Source organism: Erithacus rubecula, assembly GCF_903797595.1.
Source record: "Erithacus rubecula genome assembly, chromosome: 8".
Lineage (NCBI taxonomy): Eukaryota > Metazoa > Chordata > Aves > Passeriformes > Muscicapidae > Erithacus > Erithacus rubecula.
In genome coordinates this window covers 25,374,307-25,392,037 of record NC_136659.1, presented here as the reverse complement: position 1 = coordinate 25,392,037, position 17,731 = coordinate 25,374,307, and the positions used below count along the sequence as shown (strand labels likewise).

Below are 17,731 nucleotides of genomic sequence, written 5' to 3'. Positions count from 1 at the left end.
ATCTATTCACAGGTGACATTTTAGTAACTGTCACATGGGAGGACAAGTTGCTGCCCCACCTACTAATGTTAATTATAAGCTATATACTGGACAAGAAGTCAAAATAATGGCTTGACTTACATTGTGTAAACAAAAGCTAATACTCAGCAAATTGAAACACACACATACATTGTGCTCCCCAAAATAACTGCACATAATCACACTGCTGAAGTTTACACCAGAAGTAAAAGCTAGAAATCCAAATGTGTAGCAGGACAGATCTCCTTCCTAGTGCTGTGCATGGCCCACAGCTCCCTCCTCCAAAGGAGGTGACTCACCTAAACAGGAAACACAGCTGCCCAACCAACATAATTGCACTGACTCAACAGCCAGAGCCAACTACCTGACACACCATGTCCTGCATGGCTCACCATACCCAGGGAACAGCAGCTCATCAGATCAATCCCAAATGTCACCTTGCAACTAATACAGATGAATTATACACTTAGCAACACTCCTTTTGTTAAATTGTGTGACATGAAGTTCACAGCAAGCCCCAGGGAGGACAGAAAAGCAACAATGGTATGAAAAAGAACCAGTATTTTCAGCTTGCACTGCCAAGTGCAAACACATTCCTGCCTCCAGAAGAGCCCTGCCTTGTGCAGAGAGCTGAAGTCAGCCTGTAACACAGCCGGGCTGTGACTGATTGCTGCATTAGCTGCAGATGAGAACACTGAAACCATCTGCTGCTGCTGTGCACACAGCTGAGAACCCTCTCATTGCCTATTCAAACTAAGCAGCTACAGAGAGCTATCTGAAATGTATCTAATACATTTTTAAATAAAGCAGGAAGCTTAAGGATGAATGAAGCAAATATTCACATAAATTTGGCTTACACTACCAGTGAAATGGAGTTGAGCAACTTTTTTTTCTTCAAGGAAATCATGTAATCTTTTCTCCTATTCCATAAACTCACTTGCTGTAAGAGTGAGTTTACTTACTCCTTCCTCCACGAAGAAAATACAGAAACTACCCAGCTGGAGGTTTGCAGGTGATTGAGAGACAGGAATGGCAAGGACAGCCCTCTCTAGGCTCCAGGGCTGGCTGTGCCCCCTGTCTCATTTCCCTGCTGTTTTCTCTCATCTCCTCCACATTCCATGGGAAAGCAAGAGAGAGGCAGGCCCATGACAGGCACTGGCAGCGTTTCACTCTGATGGCTCTGGCTGCTGCTGCCCACGGGAGCTCTGCTCAATGCTCAGGGTGGGCAAGGGAGAAGGGAAACAGGAAACACAACTGCTTTTAAGTGGGGGTGGGAATGAAACAAAAAAAAACCAGCCCCAAAACCAACACATGAATGGACAAACACAGACGTCAAGAAACTTGAGATTTATTCCAAGTGATTAAAATAGAATTCAAGAGGACCTGGAAAAGAAGTTTACTCTTGATGAGGGTTTGCAAAGCACAGTCTTTTGCTGAAAATCAGAGCTAAAGCTTGCAAAACAGAAGGCAATACAAACAACAGACTGTGCAGAGTACTGGAAGTCCTTAATAAGAGTTTGCTGCCGCAGAAATCAAAAATAAAACACATACAAGAACCCCTCAAATACTGACCCAGCAACATCTAAAGAAGTTCGGGCAAATGAGGTTTTTTAAATAAGATGTTGAGGCTAAAAATGGCCTCTTCTCAAACAGCAGACAAGAGTGAACACAGAAATCACATGAAAACAACAAATCTTTCACTTCACTAAATTGTTTCAAGAACTTCTTCAAAGAAGCTATTACACGAATACTAAAATCCAAAATGTCAGGAAGAGTTTCCATTATCTGGGTTTCCTCCACTCCCCAGGAAATCTTTAATACCCAGCTAGTGATCACTTTAGCAGCAGAAAACAACGAAAAAAAAAAAGCAATCCTTCAGTTGTTCACAATAAATCTACTGAAAACTTACTTGCAGTTAAAACAAGTGTGGGCTAAAACTTTTGTGTAACTATGTGTCACTACTTTGTATCAGTAAAAGTAACTAGCAAGAATGCAATATTCTTAGATTTAAACTAGTTAGCAAAAAGATTATCTCCTTCAGAGCCAGTGGACAATTCTACCAACAGTAAGGGACTGGATTCTTACACTGTTTATTTAACAGGTCTCCTGAATATCTTGGACAAGTCACTTGATTAGTCTCTGTTCTTTGTTTCCAGCTGCAGATTGGGTTTCTGCTAGAACTTGCCAGCTCCTTCTGCAGGAATGGCTGTTACCGAAACAGTTCTTCATTTCTTAAAGCAATTAATTATCTCTGGCTGTTGCATTCAGCTCTTCTGGCAAAATGCAATCTTTTCTGCTTCATTATACACAGTTCATCATTAAGGTCCAGTTTAAACAGATTGTTATCTCTACTCTGCTGCTTTTCAGTCACACATAATTAAGAAAAGGAAGCAAACAGAGTTTGAAATCCCCTGTACCTGGTAGATTGTGCAGTATCAAATATTCAGTTGTGCTCTCTGGGGTGGCAGTAATAACTTGCTAGTCAAAAGCAAGGCATGAGCCACTGCTGTGGCAGAAAAGATTAACTCTTATTAATACATTTCAAGATGAAATGCTTTATTTGCTAGCATATAATGAAGAGGAAAAAAAATTATCATATGGATAATTCTACCAGTTAAAACTAACCCACTGTCTATCTGAAGCAAAAAGATAAATGCAATAGAGTCCTTCACTACCAATACTGAGCATTCTGTGCTGCACATGCTGAGCACAGCTACCATGCTTTTGAGAAAGATAAAATGGTGTGTGATAGGCTGTTTTCTCATTTCTGTTGGTATGCACGGTTTTGAATGCCATCCATCTGTTAGTGTAATGGTCTTTTTCTCCTTAGAGTTAAATGTCTCTGCTCTGCAGGGGGTTTAAGACCACTTTCACTACTGGGAACTACAGACCAGCAGCAGCTAATCCCACTGGCCATGAAGTTGGCTTCAGATGCTAAACACCAATGATTTTCTCTGAGGAGGGTGTTCTCTGCAATTACATGCTGAGCATAAAATTCAATCACAATAATTTTGGAAATAAGCCATCAGGTTATAAGTGCTCTGGGGTCTATGTCCAAAACTGTTAGCTTTTTTCAAAGGTCCAAGTTTGTGCAATTCTTTTTGCCTTTGTACAAAGGTGCAACAATTAAGAGATCACCCTCAAACTACTCTGCACACAGACCTTCATAGAAATAAAGGAATATAAATCCTGCCTCCAGTTTTGCATACAGACCTTGAACAATTCAAACATTAAGCTCAACTGTCTGTGCTTCCCCTCTGCCATTCTATGCATGAAATAATTCTGAAGTGGCCTTGAAATACAAAAACAATTCAGTTATACATCTAACAAATAAGATTGACATATGTAGCAGGAAAACACAGATCTCATTCTAACTGGGGATGCTGGGCTAAGTGAATACAAATTTAAGTTACAGGAAAGAAGGACAAAGGAAAAAAACATTCCTTGCCTAAAGGCTCACTTAACTTGCAGCTACTCTTGGTGGCAGGATTAAATACTTGACTATAAGAAGTATCTATATAAAACTCCATAGCTCACAAGTGAAAGAACTGTGGTTGCTTCTGACAATGCTCTGCTTCTCATTTGAAAACCTGTTACATTTTTAGAAACACACAATGAAATACCAACAAACTTGGGCTTGGAAGAAACCTCTACTCAAACTGGTACATACAAACACACCCATAACCTCCTAAAAATTTACAGTTGCAGGTGTGAGTCACAATAAAACAAATATAAAACAAAGATGTTAATGCCTTGCAAACAGACATAACAAGGTGACTTTTGCTAACAAGAAAGCTGATGGCATCTGCAAAGGAAAAACTCTCAGTATAGCATACAACAAAAGGTCAAAGCACACACTCCAGTTTTGTTTCTTCCTCTATGTATCATCACCACCAAGAGTTTCTACATGACACACCAGGCTCTGGGGTCCAACTGGACCAGTCTGTCTAGTGACAACAGGAGGTGTGACAGGAACACGTGAAAACACAAAAGGAAGAGACAAGAGCATGGTCACACAGAGTGCTGGAGTTAGAATTAAACTTGGGGACACAGAAAATCAAAGACAACAGAGCTTCTGAACAAGACTTGATTCACAAAAGGCAGCTTTCTTATAGCATTTTTGGCAATATTAGGATTTAACTTTTAGATTGTTGCTTAAGAAGAGCATAACTACTCACTGCTACTTGTGCTGAATCCATGAACCTTAATCCAAAGTAGTCGCTTTCTATAAGGTCCAGATGATACATGATCTGCTCAAACAGGAGCTGGCCTTTGGCTTTTTTCTGAAAAGATAACAGGATTTAGTACACAGAAGGAAGATTTATTGCAGCATATATTTTTTCTCTGCACACGTTATATTCTAATTCCAAAAACATAGTTTCTGAAAATATAATGTGGACACCTTCTTTACCCCCTCTTATATTTTTGATGGCTGTTCTTCTCAAAGGCAAATGTACATCCCACAAGAAACACATAGAATATCCATAAAGAACTTGCATAATCTCTTTTTTTGGAAAATGTCAACTCTAACTTGTCCAATAGTGTTAAAATGTCATTTTACCTTTTATCCTTTTAGGCTTTCCTTACTCACTGACATTCAACAGAACTGGAAACACAGCCAGTGCAATTGCAATAACTAATGTACAAGAAAGCTTCAGGAGCCAAGTACAGCAAATTGCTTATGAATTTACTACTGTTTGGTATTTAGGCATTTCACCAGAAGCAGTAGCAAAGCCCACTGAATTAGGAGATAGCATTCTGTTAGCAAATGCTTTTAACAACTACTAGGAAACAGTCTGGGGCAAGCAACTTGAATAAATAGCATTTAGATATCACATTTACAAAACTAAGTTCATAAAACTAACTTCTAGGTGAAAAAGCCAGCTCATATGTTCATACATAATTTATGAAAAAAACAGCTCTGGCCCCAAGGAAATATTGCTTTTACAGTGATGATCTAAAAAATTAAACAGTTGTTTTTAAAGAGAAGGCACATAAATAGCACTGAGCAGTTTCTACACAACGTACATTTTTCATACTATAACTATTTAACAATAAATGGAAACAAAGTTTAAGGGTTATTACACCTAAGATGTACCTTATACCTAATAAAATGCATTAATAAATTATTAGAGTAAAGATCATAGTGTTAAAAAAATCAAATAAAAAGAAATGCAGACATTATTTATGCTTACTCAAGCAGCAGCTTAAGGGTTTTTCTATTTCTGTAAAACCACCATCTTGCAATCCTTTACCTCAATGTTTATATATTCACAACATGAGAAATGGGATAACTTTCTAAGTATATATTTAGTAAGCTAGTAATTAGCAGATTTAGTACACCACTCAGAATTCTGGGCCAGCCAAATTTTTGTTCTCAGAAATAATCTGGTTTAATCAGTAAGTAAAGTTCCATGCCATAATTCTTGCCACCTTCCTCCAGCCTCATCTTCAAATATTTTACATTCAACTTTGCAATCACCATCATTGGTTTACTTGATGTATCAGTTAAAACCAACACAACACATCACAGCTCAAAGCAAAATCTCAAAGTTTATAAACAGAGCCTGCCTAAGCAAATTCTCACACAGTTATTTCTTTCCAGGTACCAGGGAGAACAGCAGGAATGGAAGGCATTTGGGCCAGCAGGCAACTTCACAAACACACAGCATTTACAAAACGTTGTGTAATGCAAATACTAAATGTCAACTTCATCAAATTCATTCAGACCAAGTGTTTTCTCTTGGTCTCAGGAATAAATTACTTCTCAGGCAGTAACAGATTTACTAAACACCAGCTCCAACAGAAACATTAAGGCAAACCACCTATACATACAAACCCACACTTTTCTTTCATTAATGAAGTCTGTAGTCTCAGTTTCGCAAGACCAAGGCGTTGAACTGATCATATTTTTTCTCAACACAGGATTTCTTCTACTTAAACATTAATATAATACGAGAGGAATCAATTCAGCACCTGCAGAACTAGAAAAATACACTCTATATTGCATGTAGCTTTCTGCAGCTCGACTAAAAGTAGTGGAAAATCTCCCTTTATTGAGCTGAACATTCGAGATCCTTCTCAATTCCTCTGCAGGTCATCTCTAAGAAGTACAATTAACCAGTTATCTCAGCCAAATTTCCTGCAGGTGACAGAAGCACTTTGACTCCAGCCTGGAATACTGCACATACTACCTCAGACTACCATGAGCAAAACTTCAATTTCTGCAGTGTCAAATTAGTTTTCCACCGTGTTCGCCATTTCAGACATCTCAGCAGAAGACTCAAAGATGAACTGGACCCAGAATGACTAATGTGGGATAAAGGCCCTGAAGAAGCAGTGGAGCAGCTGTGCAAAGATCTGCAGGACTTGTGGTTGTTTACTGGTGTCACCAGGGCTGTCAACATGGAATTAATTATGCACTACTTTGCATATGACTTAAATCATCAGCAGCTGTATTTGGTGCAAGTCAGCAGAAGTGTCACCACACGTTTTACTTACTAAAGTCCTTCCTCCTTACACAAACAGCAACCCAAAGTGTTAATGCCTTGTAACCAGTCAACTTCAATGAATCAAAATTATTTTCTCTGAATTCAATAAAACTGAGATCTCAAGAATCTTCAAAGAGCAAAAATGCACTCGTATTACATTTCCTTGTGAAAAATTGTCCTAATTTTCCAACAGCAACGCCGGTGCTAGTAACATCAAGGTTGGGGTTCAATCCCTATATGGGCCATTAAGAGTTAGACTCCACAATCCTTGTGGGCTCCTTCCAAATCAGAATATTCTGTGATTCTGTGAAAGTGACATTTTTATCCTGCTGTTGTCCCAACACTTTTTTTCTGCCTTTCTCCTTTCCTTCCTGTACAGCACAGCCCAGTTTACACTCAAAGGACAAATATTTTCAAACTGTTTAATGGTTACTGATGAACTATTAGCAACTCCAACTCACAAGCAGTCCAATCAGTGGCTGATCCTCCCTTCAGGGCACAAATTAAACTTCTCATGGGTTTGCAGTTCAGTAAAATCTAACTACTTGATTTACAGAGCTTGCTATTCTCTCTAGGAAGCAACAGTAAACGTCTCACAGCAGGAGAATGAACGACAGGAAAATGTAAATAAAATATACCATATGTACAGGGTCTCTCCTGGTTTTGCCACACTGGATAAAAGCATCTTCTGATCACTTCAGCATGAATCACATGGCCCCCCGCCCCCCTCCCCCCTTTCCCCAATGAAAGGGATGCTCCCAACTAATGACATCTCCTGCTGCTCTCAATAACTGCAATTGCTGGCTGGGTGGGTGTTCCAAAGGCTGGGCTTAGCCTGGTAGCTCAGCAACAAGGCTGGGTGTTCACTCGGCCGGCTGCTTTGTCCCTTCGCTGCCGGGGTAAGGCGATCCCCAGACATTCCCCTCGGCTCAGGCGCCTCAGTCACTGCCCAAAACCTCAAAGGCAGGTTTATACCCTCTTCTCATGGCCTCCTATCAGCTATTGCATGGACTCACATCCACGAGGATAAGCCAGCCAGGTGCTCAAACCTGCCCGATGTCAAATCCACCTTCAGTCCTGGAGCAGCCAGTCCAGACCAGCACTGGAGAAGCAACACAAGCTCACAGTAACTGGAGAAAAGCTTGTGCTGGATAAGCACCAGCTGAATGGCTCACTTCAAGTTTTTAATTGCAGCAAAGTAGGTCTTTTTTGCCCCTAAAACCTGGGGGGAAAAAACCCCAAGACCAAAATACCCACCTAATAAATTTACTAATTAAAATGCTTACCAGAAAATAACCTCTCCTGTTTATTTCTTTCTTTATGAAGAAATTGAGGGGCCTATACAAGATGAACTTTGAAAAAAATAGATGAGTAAGTATTGCCTTCACAGGACTTACTATCCTTTGCATCTTAGCAGCTGTTCAGATTTCTTCAAATTATCATGTCAATATTTTTATTAACAGTAGCTATTGTGTTCAATAGCTACCAAGGGGCAAAAACTTCCCTTCCTGGTTTTTGTCAACTCATCAGGAGAGTTACCATTCACATGCATACGGGCTTCCTTAGAAATGTACCATTTACACTTAGACACACAAGGCATGGATCCTTATTCAGGATTTACAGCTACCAGTTGCTAGGATGTCACCTATGCATGTTTGCAGACCATAGCAGTAAATGAGCCTATCCATTATTTTAATGAAGTAAATCCTCTTCTCCGAGACAGGTTTCAAATAACTAACCCATGAGAAAGCTCCAACAGTGAGTTTTAAAGGAAGATTTCATCTCAATATCATGCAAACAGTGCCTATACTTAACACCATTAAGGTTTGCTGGAGAATTGGAGGGTTAAAACCCCTTATCTTTACAAAGGCAGTGTTAGAAGTACACATTATTTGTATCATCCTGATCTTCTTATGGTTTTAAGTACTGACCTACAAATGGAGCTGCTCCTCTCCTCAAAGTCCAAGCATCACTCCTACAAATAATCTTCCAAATTCTCCAGTTAATTTTCTCATTAATCTAAAGATGCCACAGGCAGCAAAACACTTCTGCTTCTCTCTCTGGTTTACCATCAGTTTTTGACAACACTACCATACACACTTTTGAATTTAAAATCCTGCAGGCTGGAAGGCTGGGGAGAACCTCCACAGACACAGCTTATCAATTCTTCTATTTACACAGTGTCTCACAAATATAGGAAGGTAAGCATTTGGGATTAAATACATTTTTTTCTCTGGAGAAAGAAGGCATTTCCCAAAAATTTTCATAACAATGAAATTATTTCAATACCCATCCTTACTGTACATTCATTAGAGTGCTATGTAGAAGGATTTTAATGTACTGTGCTCAGACATATTTACCCTATTACATAAGAAGATAAAAACTCAAAACATTCATACCTGTCAGTTTGTTTGGGGAAGTCTCTGTTTCAACTTTCAACTGCAAGTTATCTTCTAACTATCAATCCGATTTAATCAATTTTTTAATTCATTCTGATACAGAATATATCCAGATGGCTTGTTCAGCATTAAGGTTTACAGATTAAACCTGCCCCCATTATACTGTCAAACATTACAATTTTATTTGGTGTTTCACCTGCAGGTTTCTCACGAGCACTATGATAAAGAGCACCAGAGTCCCAAGCCTTTGTGCTCTTTGCAGAGTCAGCTCAGCAGGACTTCAGATAAAATTCACCATGACTTAAGAATGCAAAACTTTCAGGCAACTAAACCAGCCTGCAGCTGCAGCCCCAGAAACACCGTGGCAGCACAGATTGCTGCCAGCTGCTCCCTTCCTCCCTCCTTTCCCACAGTGCCAGGGCAGGGAGCGTGGCACCCGGGCTGAAAGCGCGGCTGGGCTGCGAGCAGGACTCGGGGCTGCAGCCTGTGCTGCTGACACGGGCAGCGACTCAGCATCCCCTGCTGACACTGGATCTCACCAGGAATTTCAGCCTGGCACCCCAGGCAGGCCTGGCTCACCCTGCCCTGCAGCCGGGTCCCTCACACCACACACACAGCTCCTCTGCTTTGGAACACACGGCTCACCACTGATTCCGTCCAGTTTCAGCCCCCTAAAAGTCTTTCAGAAGTTTAAGCAAACACTCAAAAGCATGTCAATACTTTCAGTCAGAAGATCACTTGGGAAATAAAGTTTTAATCCAAAAATGTATAGCCTTAACACACACAAAAAGGGACACATTCAAATGTTCATATTATTACTACTTTGGTCAGCTGAGCCTTATTTTGAAACTTTAGAGGTCAGCCTTGAACACTGAGAGTACTCATTTTATTTGATGACTGATTTTCCAACATTTTAAACAGTATTAGATTTTCTTGTTAATCAGCATCCATGCCAGGAACAGCATTGTGTATTTCATATTTACATCCACAAATATTCAATAAGTGACCATAAATATTCTACAAGTTTTTAATAAACCAGAGTGGACTACTGAGTAAAATCAGCTGTCACAATGCATCTTTGATCTTGTATTTGGATCAACACAAATCATCTTTCTCCAAACAAAAAGTCATTGGCACTCCTTAACGATTTTCACATTACAGATTTCTTAAATTTATTTAAAATAATCACTACAGCCCTTTTTATCTTATTTTATACTCCAAAAGTCTAACCAGCTTAGTTCAATCCCAGTATTACACACATCCCTTGGATTGGTTTATACAAGACCCTTTTTAATGATACTTCATTATAATAAGGACAAAAACATCTCATTTTGCAACCTCCATATCAAATTTCATGCATGTGTAAATAAGGAATATTCCAAGATAAAAAACTACTCAGAGAGCATCCATTCTCATTATTTCTGTCTTTCTTCTTACACTACCAGTAAGCTTTTACCTACAAACCTTGCACATACAGAAACTAGAATACAATTAACACTCCATTATCCATGAGAAGATTATGTAAATTGTGGGTTAGGCAGGGTCAGGTTTTTTTACTGAAACACTGCTGGCTTCCACAAAGTATAGTTCTGCTTCCCTATACTTACTATCTGTCTCTCTTGTAAGGCTGACTTTGCTGCTCCATAAAAAGCAACCCAAAGATTTAAAAAAAGGTGCATATTCCAAGTGCATGTATTTACATTATTTATGTCCTTTCTCCCCCATCTACATTAGCTTTTCCCTCTCCCAATTACTACTATGGATAGCATAGAATTGGCTAAACAAATAGTCAATTTTAAAATATTTTTATTTTTAAATCCTCTGGAGCACTTTATTTCAAATTCTTGAGAAGCATTTCTGTTCTTAATTATTTCCTAAGTTGTTGGTGACACCAAACAAAAACATTTTCTACTTTTTTTCCCCTCACCAGCTTGTCTTTCCTCACAAACCATGAGCATCAGGAGAGGCAATATTGCAGCTGTTGAGAGGTTCCCTTGACAGGCCAGACTGGTATGACTGAGCTGATGGAATCTCCAGGTAATAAAACAGGGCTGTTCATGGCTTTTGAGCTTTGGGAATTCCAGAGGTGCAGTGGGGGAAGATGTAGTTTAGTTTTGCATGGGAACAGGATGAAAAGTAAGATAAGGGATGTTAGCAAAACAGAGTTCTTGTCCTCTCACCATGCATACTACTCAGCAAACATTCCACCCACGGATCTTAAACAACTGGAAGAAAAAGCATAACCTGCCTTTTGTCCAAGCTGAACTCAAGTTAACAGAAAAACAGAATGTATAATGAACAGTATCAACAGCAGCATTTACAGACAACATGTATTCTATAAAAACTTTTTAAAGAAAAACAAAGTAACAAGCTTCTTGGTGTTTCACTAAGCACATAAGTCTGTAAAAATGGCTGAGTGCATTAGGAGAAACATAAAGCTTCAGAAGAGTGGTAAGAGATCAGAAAAACTACCAGGTCAAAACACAACTTTATATCTGAGATGAAGCTGGGGGGAAAAAACCTGACACCTTTCCATCTGCCCCAAAGCCCAAAAGAGCACTGATAACTCGCATTAAGTTCATGCCTCCCATTTTGAACATACCAAGGTGTCAGTAAATAGTATACATGACACTGACATTCTTCAGTCATTGACATAGCTACACAAGCAGTAGATTCTTGAAAAGAATCCACTCTATGCACTGTATATGACTGCAGCTTTGGTGAAAAGTTCAAGTCAGGCATTTTTCTAATTAAAAACAACAGAAGACATAGAAAAGCAGAAAGATTAAGTGGCTTGACAGACACCAAAGATAAGATCAGAGGACAAAAAGCAGAGTTACTGCTCAAATCCTGGCTCTGAGTCTAATAAGTTAAATTTCAACTGCATCATTTAAAACCTACCCCTTCTGTCTCATCGTCAATATTCGTAAAATATCAGTCTTTGCAACCTAATGACTCTGAAATGTGTTTGGCTTACATGGCAATGTTCCTTGTGGCTGCTTCTTGTTGCTGTTTTTGCCTTTTTTTTTTTTTTTAATTAAGGAAAAATTCAGCAATCTCATGTTCAATTATATCAACAATTGTAAATCCAGAATACTCTTCTCAGTAAAAAAAATCTACTGTAAGGCGATGGCTCAACAGCATTTTGAGCAAACTTAAGCCTGGTATCACCTCTAAATGCTTCTTCACCACATTTGGGGAGGCACATGGGGAACCAGATTGGAGAACTGCTCCAGCTGGAAACTACATAACGAAATTATACTGATTATTTTCAGCCACAGCATTTTTTTGACTTAGCTTACTGCCTGGCTGCTAAAAAACTGTTTCTTCTGCCAAGGGGTATGAGAAAACAAGGACAAACGCAACAACGAAAGCAACATCTTTTCTTCCTGTGGCAGCAACAACTTATGCCACTGTGAAGTATTTGTGTAGCCATGGATTAAAAAAGGTATGGCATTCATTCCTGCCAAGACAACCCTTTCTCTGGCTGTGAACTAACCTGTTTGCTACATGATTCATTCTTAAGAGAAGTTTTGTAATTTATTTTTTTAATAAAACAATTTCACAGTGCTTAGGCAGACAATGTGACTGTGCACAAATGAACTGGCAGATCGAGGGCACCTCTTGAGAGAAAAAGTTCATTTTAAAGCAAATTTACTGTCAACAAAGTAACAGTACCAGTCTTGGAAAAGATATTAGCTCAAAGAGCACAAAGACTCTCCAAGACAGGTTTTGTAAGAGAAAAAAAATAAGTACACATGCGTTTTTAACTTAAGTTTTACATTTTAGAAAGTGATGTAGCTTTGCCAGGATTTTGTACCCACTTACTTCATCCCCTGTCTCCTCTACCCTTTTTTCTTTCCTTTTTAAGAGTCAACCCCAAAATATGAATGATGCAAGTGGAGAAACAAGAATAAACACTCTAGGAAGTCTGAAATCAAAAGATTTAATTTACTTTTAATTTATTATACTTTAATTACTGAAGAAACTGGTACATGTCAGCCACTGATGATGCACTGCAATTACCACATCTGGCTATGTAGATTTTGCATATTTGGTTACTGCTACTCATAACTTAGATGTCCACAGTCAAGAATCTATATTGGCTTTTAAAGAAAAAAATACAGAGTGAGAAGAGTTTCCTGTAGAATCAAACAGTTACAACTGCACCCTGCTCTGAGATTTATAGGCCAGGTGGCAGGTTGTGACACCTCTTCAGGTTCAATTTATGCTCCTCAAAGCCCTAGAAATGTTGTTAGAGCCGCCAGGAATTTGCCTACAGAGCAGACTCCAGCTCCAAAGATTACTGCTCTGCTTATGCAGAGACACCAATTTAAACTTGAGTACTTTTTAAGTGTTAACTCTTGCTATAAAGTGTTTGCAGGCATTCCTGGCATCAAATCAAACATCCTAGGCACTAAGCAGCACTGGATATATTCATTACATTACTTCAGAGATTTACAAATTAATTTTACCACCCTCTATAAAAGCCTATCTATACAGTCATTTAGCAATTAAAGATGACAAAGGGTTTCTCTGACTCTAGATTATTTGGGGTTTGGGATGCTACAAGAGTTATTTCTGCTCACAACATCAACAACACTGCTCAGTCAAGCTGACTTCCTTGCACTCCACAATTAAAACAAAAATGGAAAAGAGAGTTGTGTGGAGCAGCTAGTCTTGAAATGACTTTTCTTTCTAGTCAGCAGTTCCAACACCAGCACAACTGTGACTGCAGCCAAAATCCTCTGGAACTAGTCAGGTCTCACAGATCCACACCTTCCTCACTTCCTAATGCTCAGCTCTGTGAGCTTAAAACAAATCACTAACAACTATAACACACGGTAATGGAAAAACAGAGCACATCACTTCTGGTGCTACTGCTCATCCTGTTGGCCAAAACCAGGCATATAATTAGGCAAGCAGAATAGGCACGTGCATATTAAGGAAGCTTTAGAAATGTAAAACAGTGGCTAACACCTCACTCGGAATAAAGTACCACTCTATGAGACAATCCCTACTACATAATCTGCCCTGAGGAAAGGAAGGAAGTAGATTTTTCCCCTTCCCCTCCCCTCTTAAATTAGCCTTAAAAACTGCATCCATCTCTGACACAAAACCAGACCAATCCCACAGAGAAATTCCTGCTAGTACTTCTGCTTATCCATCCTCTTCAACAAGTTACACCAAAAGATTCACTTTGTCGGGATAGGTAGCTCACCCAAACAAAAACCCAATCCACCCAACAGGTTACCCTCTCTAGGTTAAACCTTGGCACAACAATTACATTAAAACATTAGAAAGCGTTCAGCGTGTAAGGCATGATGACATCCAGCAAAACACTCTCAAATTTCAGTGAATGCCAAAGTTAACTATTCATTCAAAATCTTTTTACGAGCAGTGTCAAGTGAGAGGATCGACTGCCAACAGCAATCCACATCAGAATAACACAAGCCAAGTGTATTTCAGAAACACACTAGGATCACTCCTACCGGTAAGTCCACGCTGACATCTGTCCCGTCCAGCAGCGCCACTCGGCAGGTAATGATGGATTTGGCGTCGCCAGCTGCAGGGATGTGGGTCGCAGCCCTTTGGGCCTCTCTCAGCCTTTCCTTCTCTGCATGCTTACGCATGGACCGGCGTCCCAGCGTGCGGCGGAAAAAGCTCAGCATCTTGGCTACAAAATCCAAGAGAGAAAATGAACACGGTTAAGTTGTTTTTTTTTTTTTTTACAGAAAAAAACCCCAAAACCAAAACAAGCAAACAAATTGTCAAACTCAACCAGAAGGAAAAAAAAAAAAGAAAAAAGAAGAAAAAGCGTGTAATAAAGTTCTTAGGAAACCCCAGACTTTGATAAAGAAACGTCAAACAGATTTTCACTTTAAACACCTACAGCCCTCGGCTGTTATCGTCTTTAAATAAAAACCCCAGCTCAGAACTTTGACGACAGCTGGGTGACTTTTTGGGACTACACGAAAGTACGCTTAAGGAAAACAAGCAGCGATCGTGCAGATCACCTGCTGCTCCCTGCGATCTTTCATTAATACAAACGCCACCGCGCGCTTCTCCGAGACGCTGATCTTCCACCGCTGGGAAGCAACTAACGCTGCATACCATCGGCTCCTTTCCTGGCTCACACTCTCCGCCTCTCCCATCGAAAACAAGCGATAAGCGACCCTTCCCGCCCCGGAGCCGCGCTCACAGCTTTCCGCGCAGGAACGGCTCCGGCAGCACCGGCCATTGGAGCGCCCCTCGGGCTCGGCGCTTCCCGGCACACACGCGGCGCTGAGGGGAGCCGACCCCAGCCCAGCCCCGGCCCCGCCCGCCGTGCCCCCGCCCTTACATAACGCCCCGGGCCCGCGGCCGCGCTCCGGCCCCGCCCGGGGGTCGGCTGGCCTCACCTGCCGGGCTCACCTGCGCGGCGGCGGGAGCGTCCCCGCGGCGGCTCCTCCAGGCCCCGGGGGCGGGCGGGGGGCGGTGAGGGAGCCCCGCGAAGGGCGGGCCGCCGGACATGGCGGAGCGACGTGGGAGGCCCTTAAACGGGCAGCGACGCGCCGGCCGGTTCCTCCCCCCGCGCTCACTCACCTGGCGGCTCCTCCGGTCGCGTTCTCCTGCTCGGTGGCGGCGCGGAGATGGAGGCGGGGGGCGGCGGGAAGCGAGGGCGGCGGGAAGCGAGAGCCGGACGGGAGAAGGAACGCTCTGCTTCCCGCCGCGCCGGGAGCCCATCGCCCCTTTAACGGGGCGGGGCCCGGTGGAGAAGGGGCGCCCCCCTCCCGTGCCAGGTGGTTTCGCCCGGCGGAGGGGCCGCCGCGGGGGGTGGGGGGGCTCGGCGCGGACCACGTGCTGCCCGTGGGGGGGGCGGCAGAGCCGGCCCGAGGGGCCGCGGGGGCGATGCAGCCCTCCCGGGGATGTGGCACCCCTGGGGATTGACCCTTCGGGACGCGTTTCAGGTTATTTCCCAAAAGTTCTGGAGTTTCTGCTAATGCCGCGTGGAGGTTTCCCCTTAGTGGTTTGGCTGGGACTGTGACCAGCCCTCGGCTGCCCAGCGGTGACTGGAACCTTTGGGCAAACGCGCGCTTAAACCATAAAATTTGCGACAAAATCGTATTTTAAACAGTACCTGAAAATGCAGCGGTAGCAGTGTAAGAAAGCAGCGCCGTCTACAAACGAGCACTGTCAGTATTTATACGCTGAAATAAGGCTGCGACTACAAACTGCAGTTTGTATTTTAAAGCTCTTCAAAGCCAGGCACAGAGCCTGTGCCGGTGCTCCGCGCCTCCATCCCTTTCCTTACGCGTTACACTCCAGCCCCGGGGGACAACCCCGCTCCTCGGCGGCACTTACACAGGGCTGCACTTCACTCTGTGCTTTCTATTACATAAATATTTGTGTCCAGGCCAGTATTTGAGGAAAACTTCAGGAAAGGCAATATAAACTCTCCGTGCATAATGTTAGCTAAGAGTGACAAAGCTCGGAGTACAGGAGCTCCAGACGCCCTCAAAGTCCCAGGATAACTGGGAATCCAGCCTACATAATAGTCTGGGAAAAGAGATACTTGGGCTAATGATAACACAGCATTTTTTATGCTCAGCTCTGAATCGCGGGCTGAGACACCCCGTCAGTCCCTGCCTGGCAGAGGAATTGGCATAATAAAACCCACAATAATAACTCAGCTCCAGTGCCTGAATACACATCGAGTTCCCTTGATGTCATTTACTGAAATGGGGGAAAAAAAATTAAAAAGCTACCAGGTAATTGTCCATCATTAGCTGAGAAAGCAACAGGCTGATTTTACCTAAATGTCTGTTTCTGTTAACAACAGATCATTCTCCTGCCGCTGGGAGGAGCAGGGCGAGCTTCGAGGAAAGGTGCGATTCACGTTCATGTGCCTGTTTGTTTTTATTCAGAAAGATGAATCACAAAACGGGGGGGGATTCAGATATCTTCTTTTTATCAGAGGAGCAGGGACTATGCTTGCTCTCAGTAGCCTGCCATGAAATACCTGTGGAAGCTTGCAATAAAGTTCCCAAAGAAACCATACAAAATCTTACTATATTTAATGTGGAAAAATAATCTGTCTTGAGGTTTTACAAATATCTGATTAATTCTCATTGCAGATCAACTAACCAATGGTTTGCATGCTGAGTTTATAGTGGAGATCCGTCAGGTAGATGGGAGTCTCCTGGCTATTAAGTCTACACCAACTCACATTCTCCTACACGACAAAGAATTATGGGGAATTCCATGATTCCTGGACCTTGTCCTTACATTCTCTAACCACCTTCAACTAGTTTCTTTTCAGTCATTCACAAGCTCCCATGTTTCTGGGAGATTATTTCCCTCCTGTAGCTTCAGTGACACAAGAACTTAGTTGCTCATTTTTGCAATTGCTACTTCACACCACCCTCTTGCTACTCTTCCTGTAATTACAGTCTGCTCCCTCCTCGCTATTTGCTACTCAGATACAGTCCAAGTATGTACACAACACAGTTGAATTTATCAGTGGAGTTAAGGACATACAGGGGTTTCAGACACTCATCCCTCCTGAGATTTTTGTCTTGCCTCCTAGGTACTTTCATTATCTTTACCTGCTTTTGTTTTGAACATCCTTTCACTTTTTGGCAGCAAATACTGGCAGCATCCTAAGCTTCCATCTGGAATTTTGTTCTTCACATCAGTATTCATTCATACCCTCAGTTTTTTCATCAGATTATCTTCTCTACTGAACACCATCTCCACTCACTGTATAAAAGGTAATTTAACAGTTATTACTCCATTAAAGCAAACCTTGCAGTATGTATATATTTTCAGGCAAAAACTTGG

At 41.8% G+C, this 17,731-nt stretch overlaps 1 protein-coding gene and 1 long non-coding RNA gene across 12 annotated transcripts in view; one reads left to right on the top strand and one right to left on the bottom strand.

Moving 5' to 3' along the window:
• The window catches only part of EPB41L5 (erythrocyte membrane protein band 4.1 like 5), a 49,742-nt gene extending 34,079 nt beyond the window's left edge, over positions 1-15,663 (bottom strand). For 4 of the 11 annotated variants that reach the window (XM_079311643.1, XM_079311647.1, XM_079311648.1 and 1 more), the window contains exons 1-3: positions 15,310-15,466; positions 14,401-14,585; positions 4,197-4,301 (exon numbers count right to left, since the gene is read on the bottom strand). In XM_079311643.1, coding sequence (XP_079167769.1) covers positions 4,197-4,301; positions 14,401-14,585; positions 15,310-15,421 — 402 coding nt within the window. In that variant the 5' untranslated portion in view covers positions 15,422-15,466. The other 7 variants (XM_079311649.1, XM_079311644.1, XM_079311650.1 and 4 more) reach the window with 6 other exon arrangements.
• LOC306804695 lies at positions 7,608-9,173 on the top strand. Its single transcript, XR_013774968.1, has 3 exons — positions 7,608-7,707; positions 7,836-7,880; positions 9,111-9,173. It is a non-coding gene; the product is annotated as an uncharacterized lncRNA (long non-coding RNA).
• Positions 15,664-17,731: the final 2,068 nt, after the last annotated feature.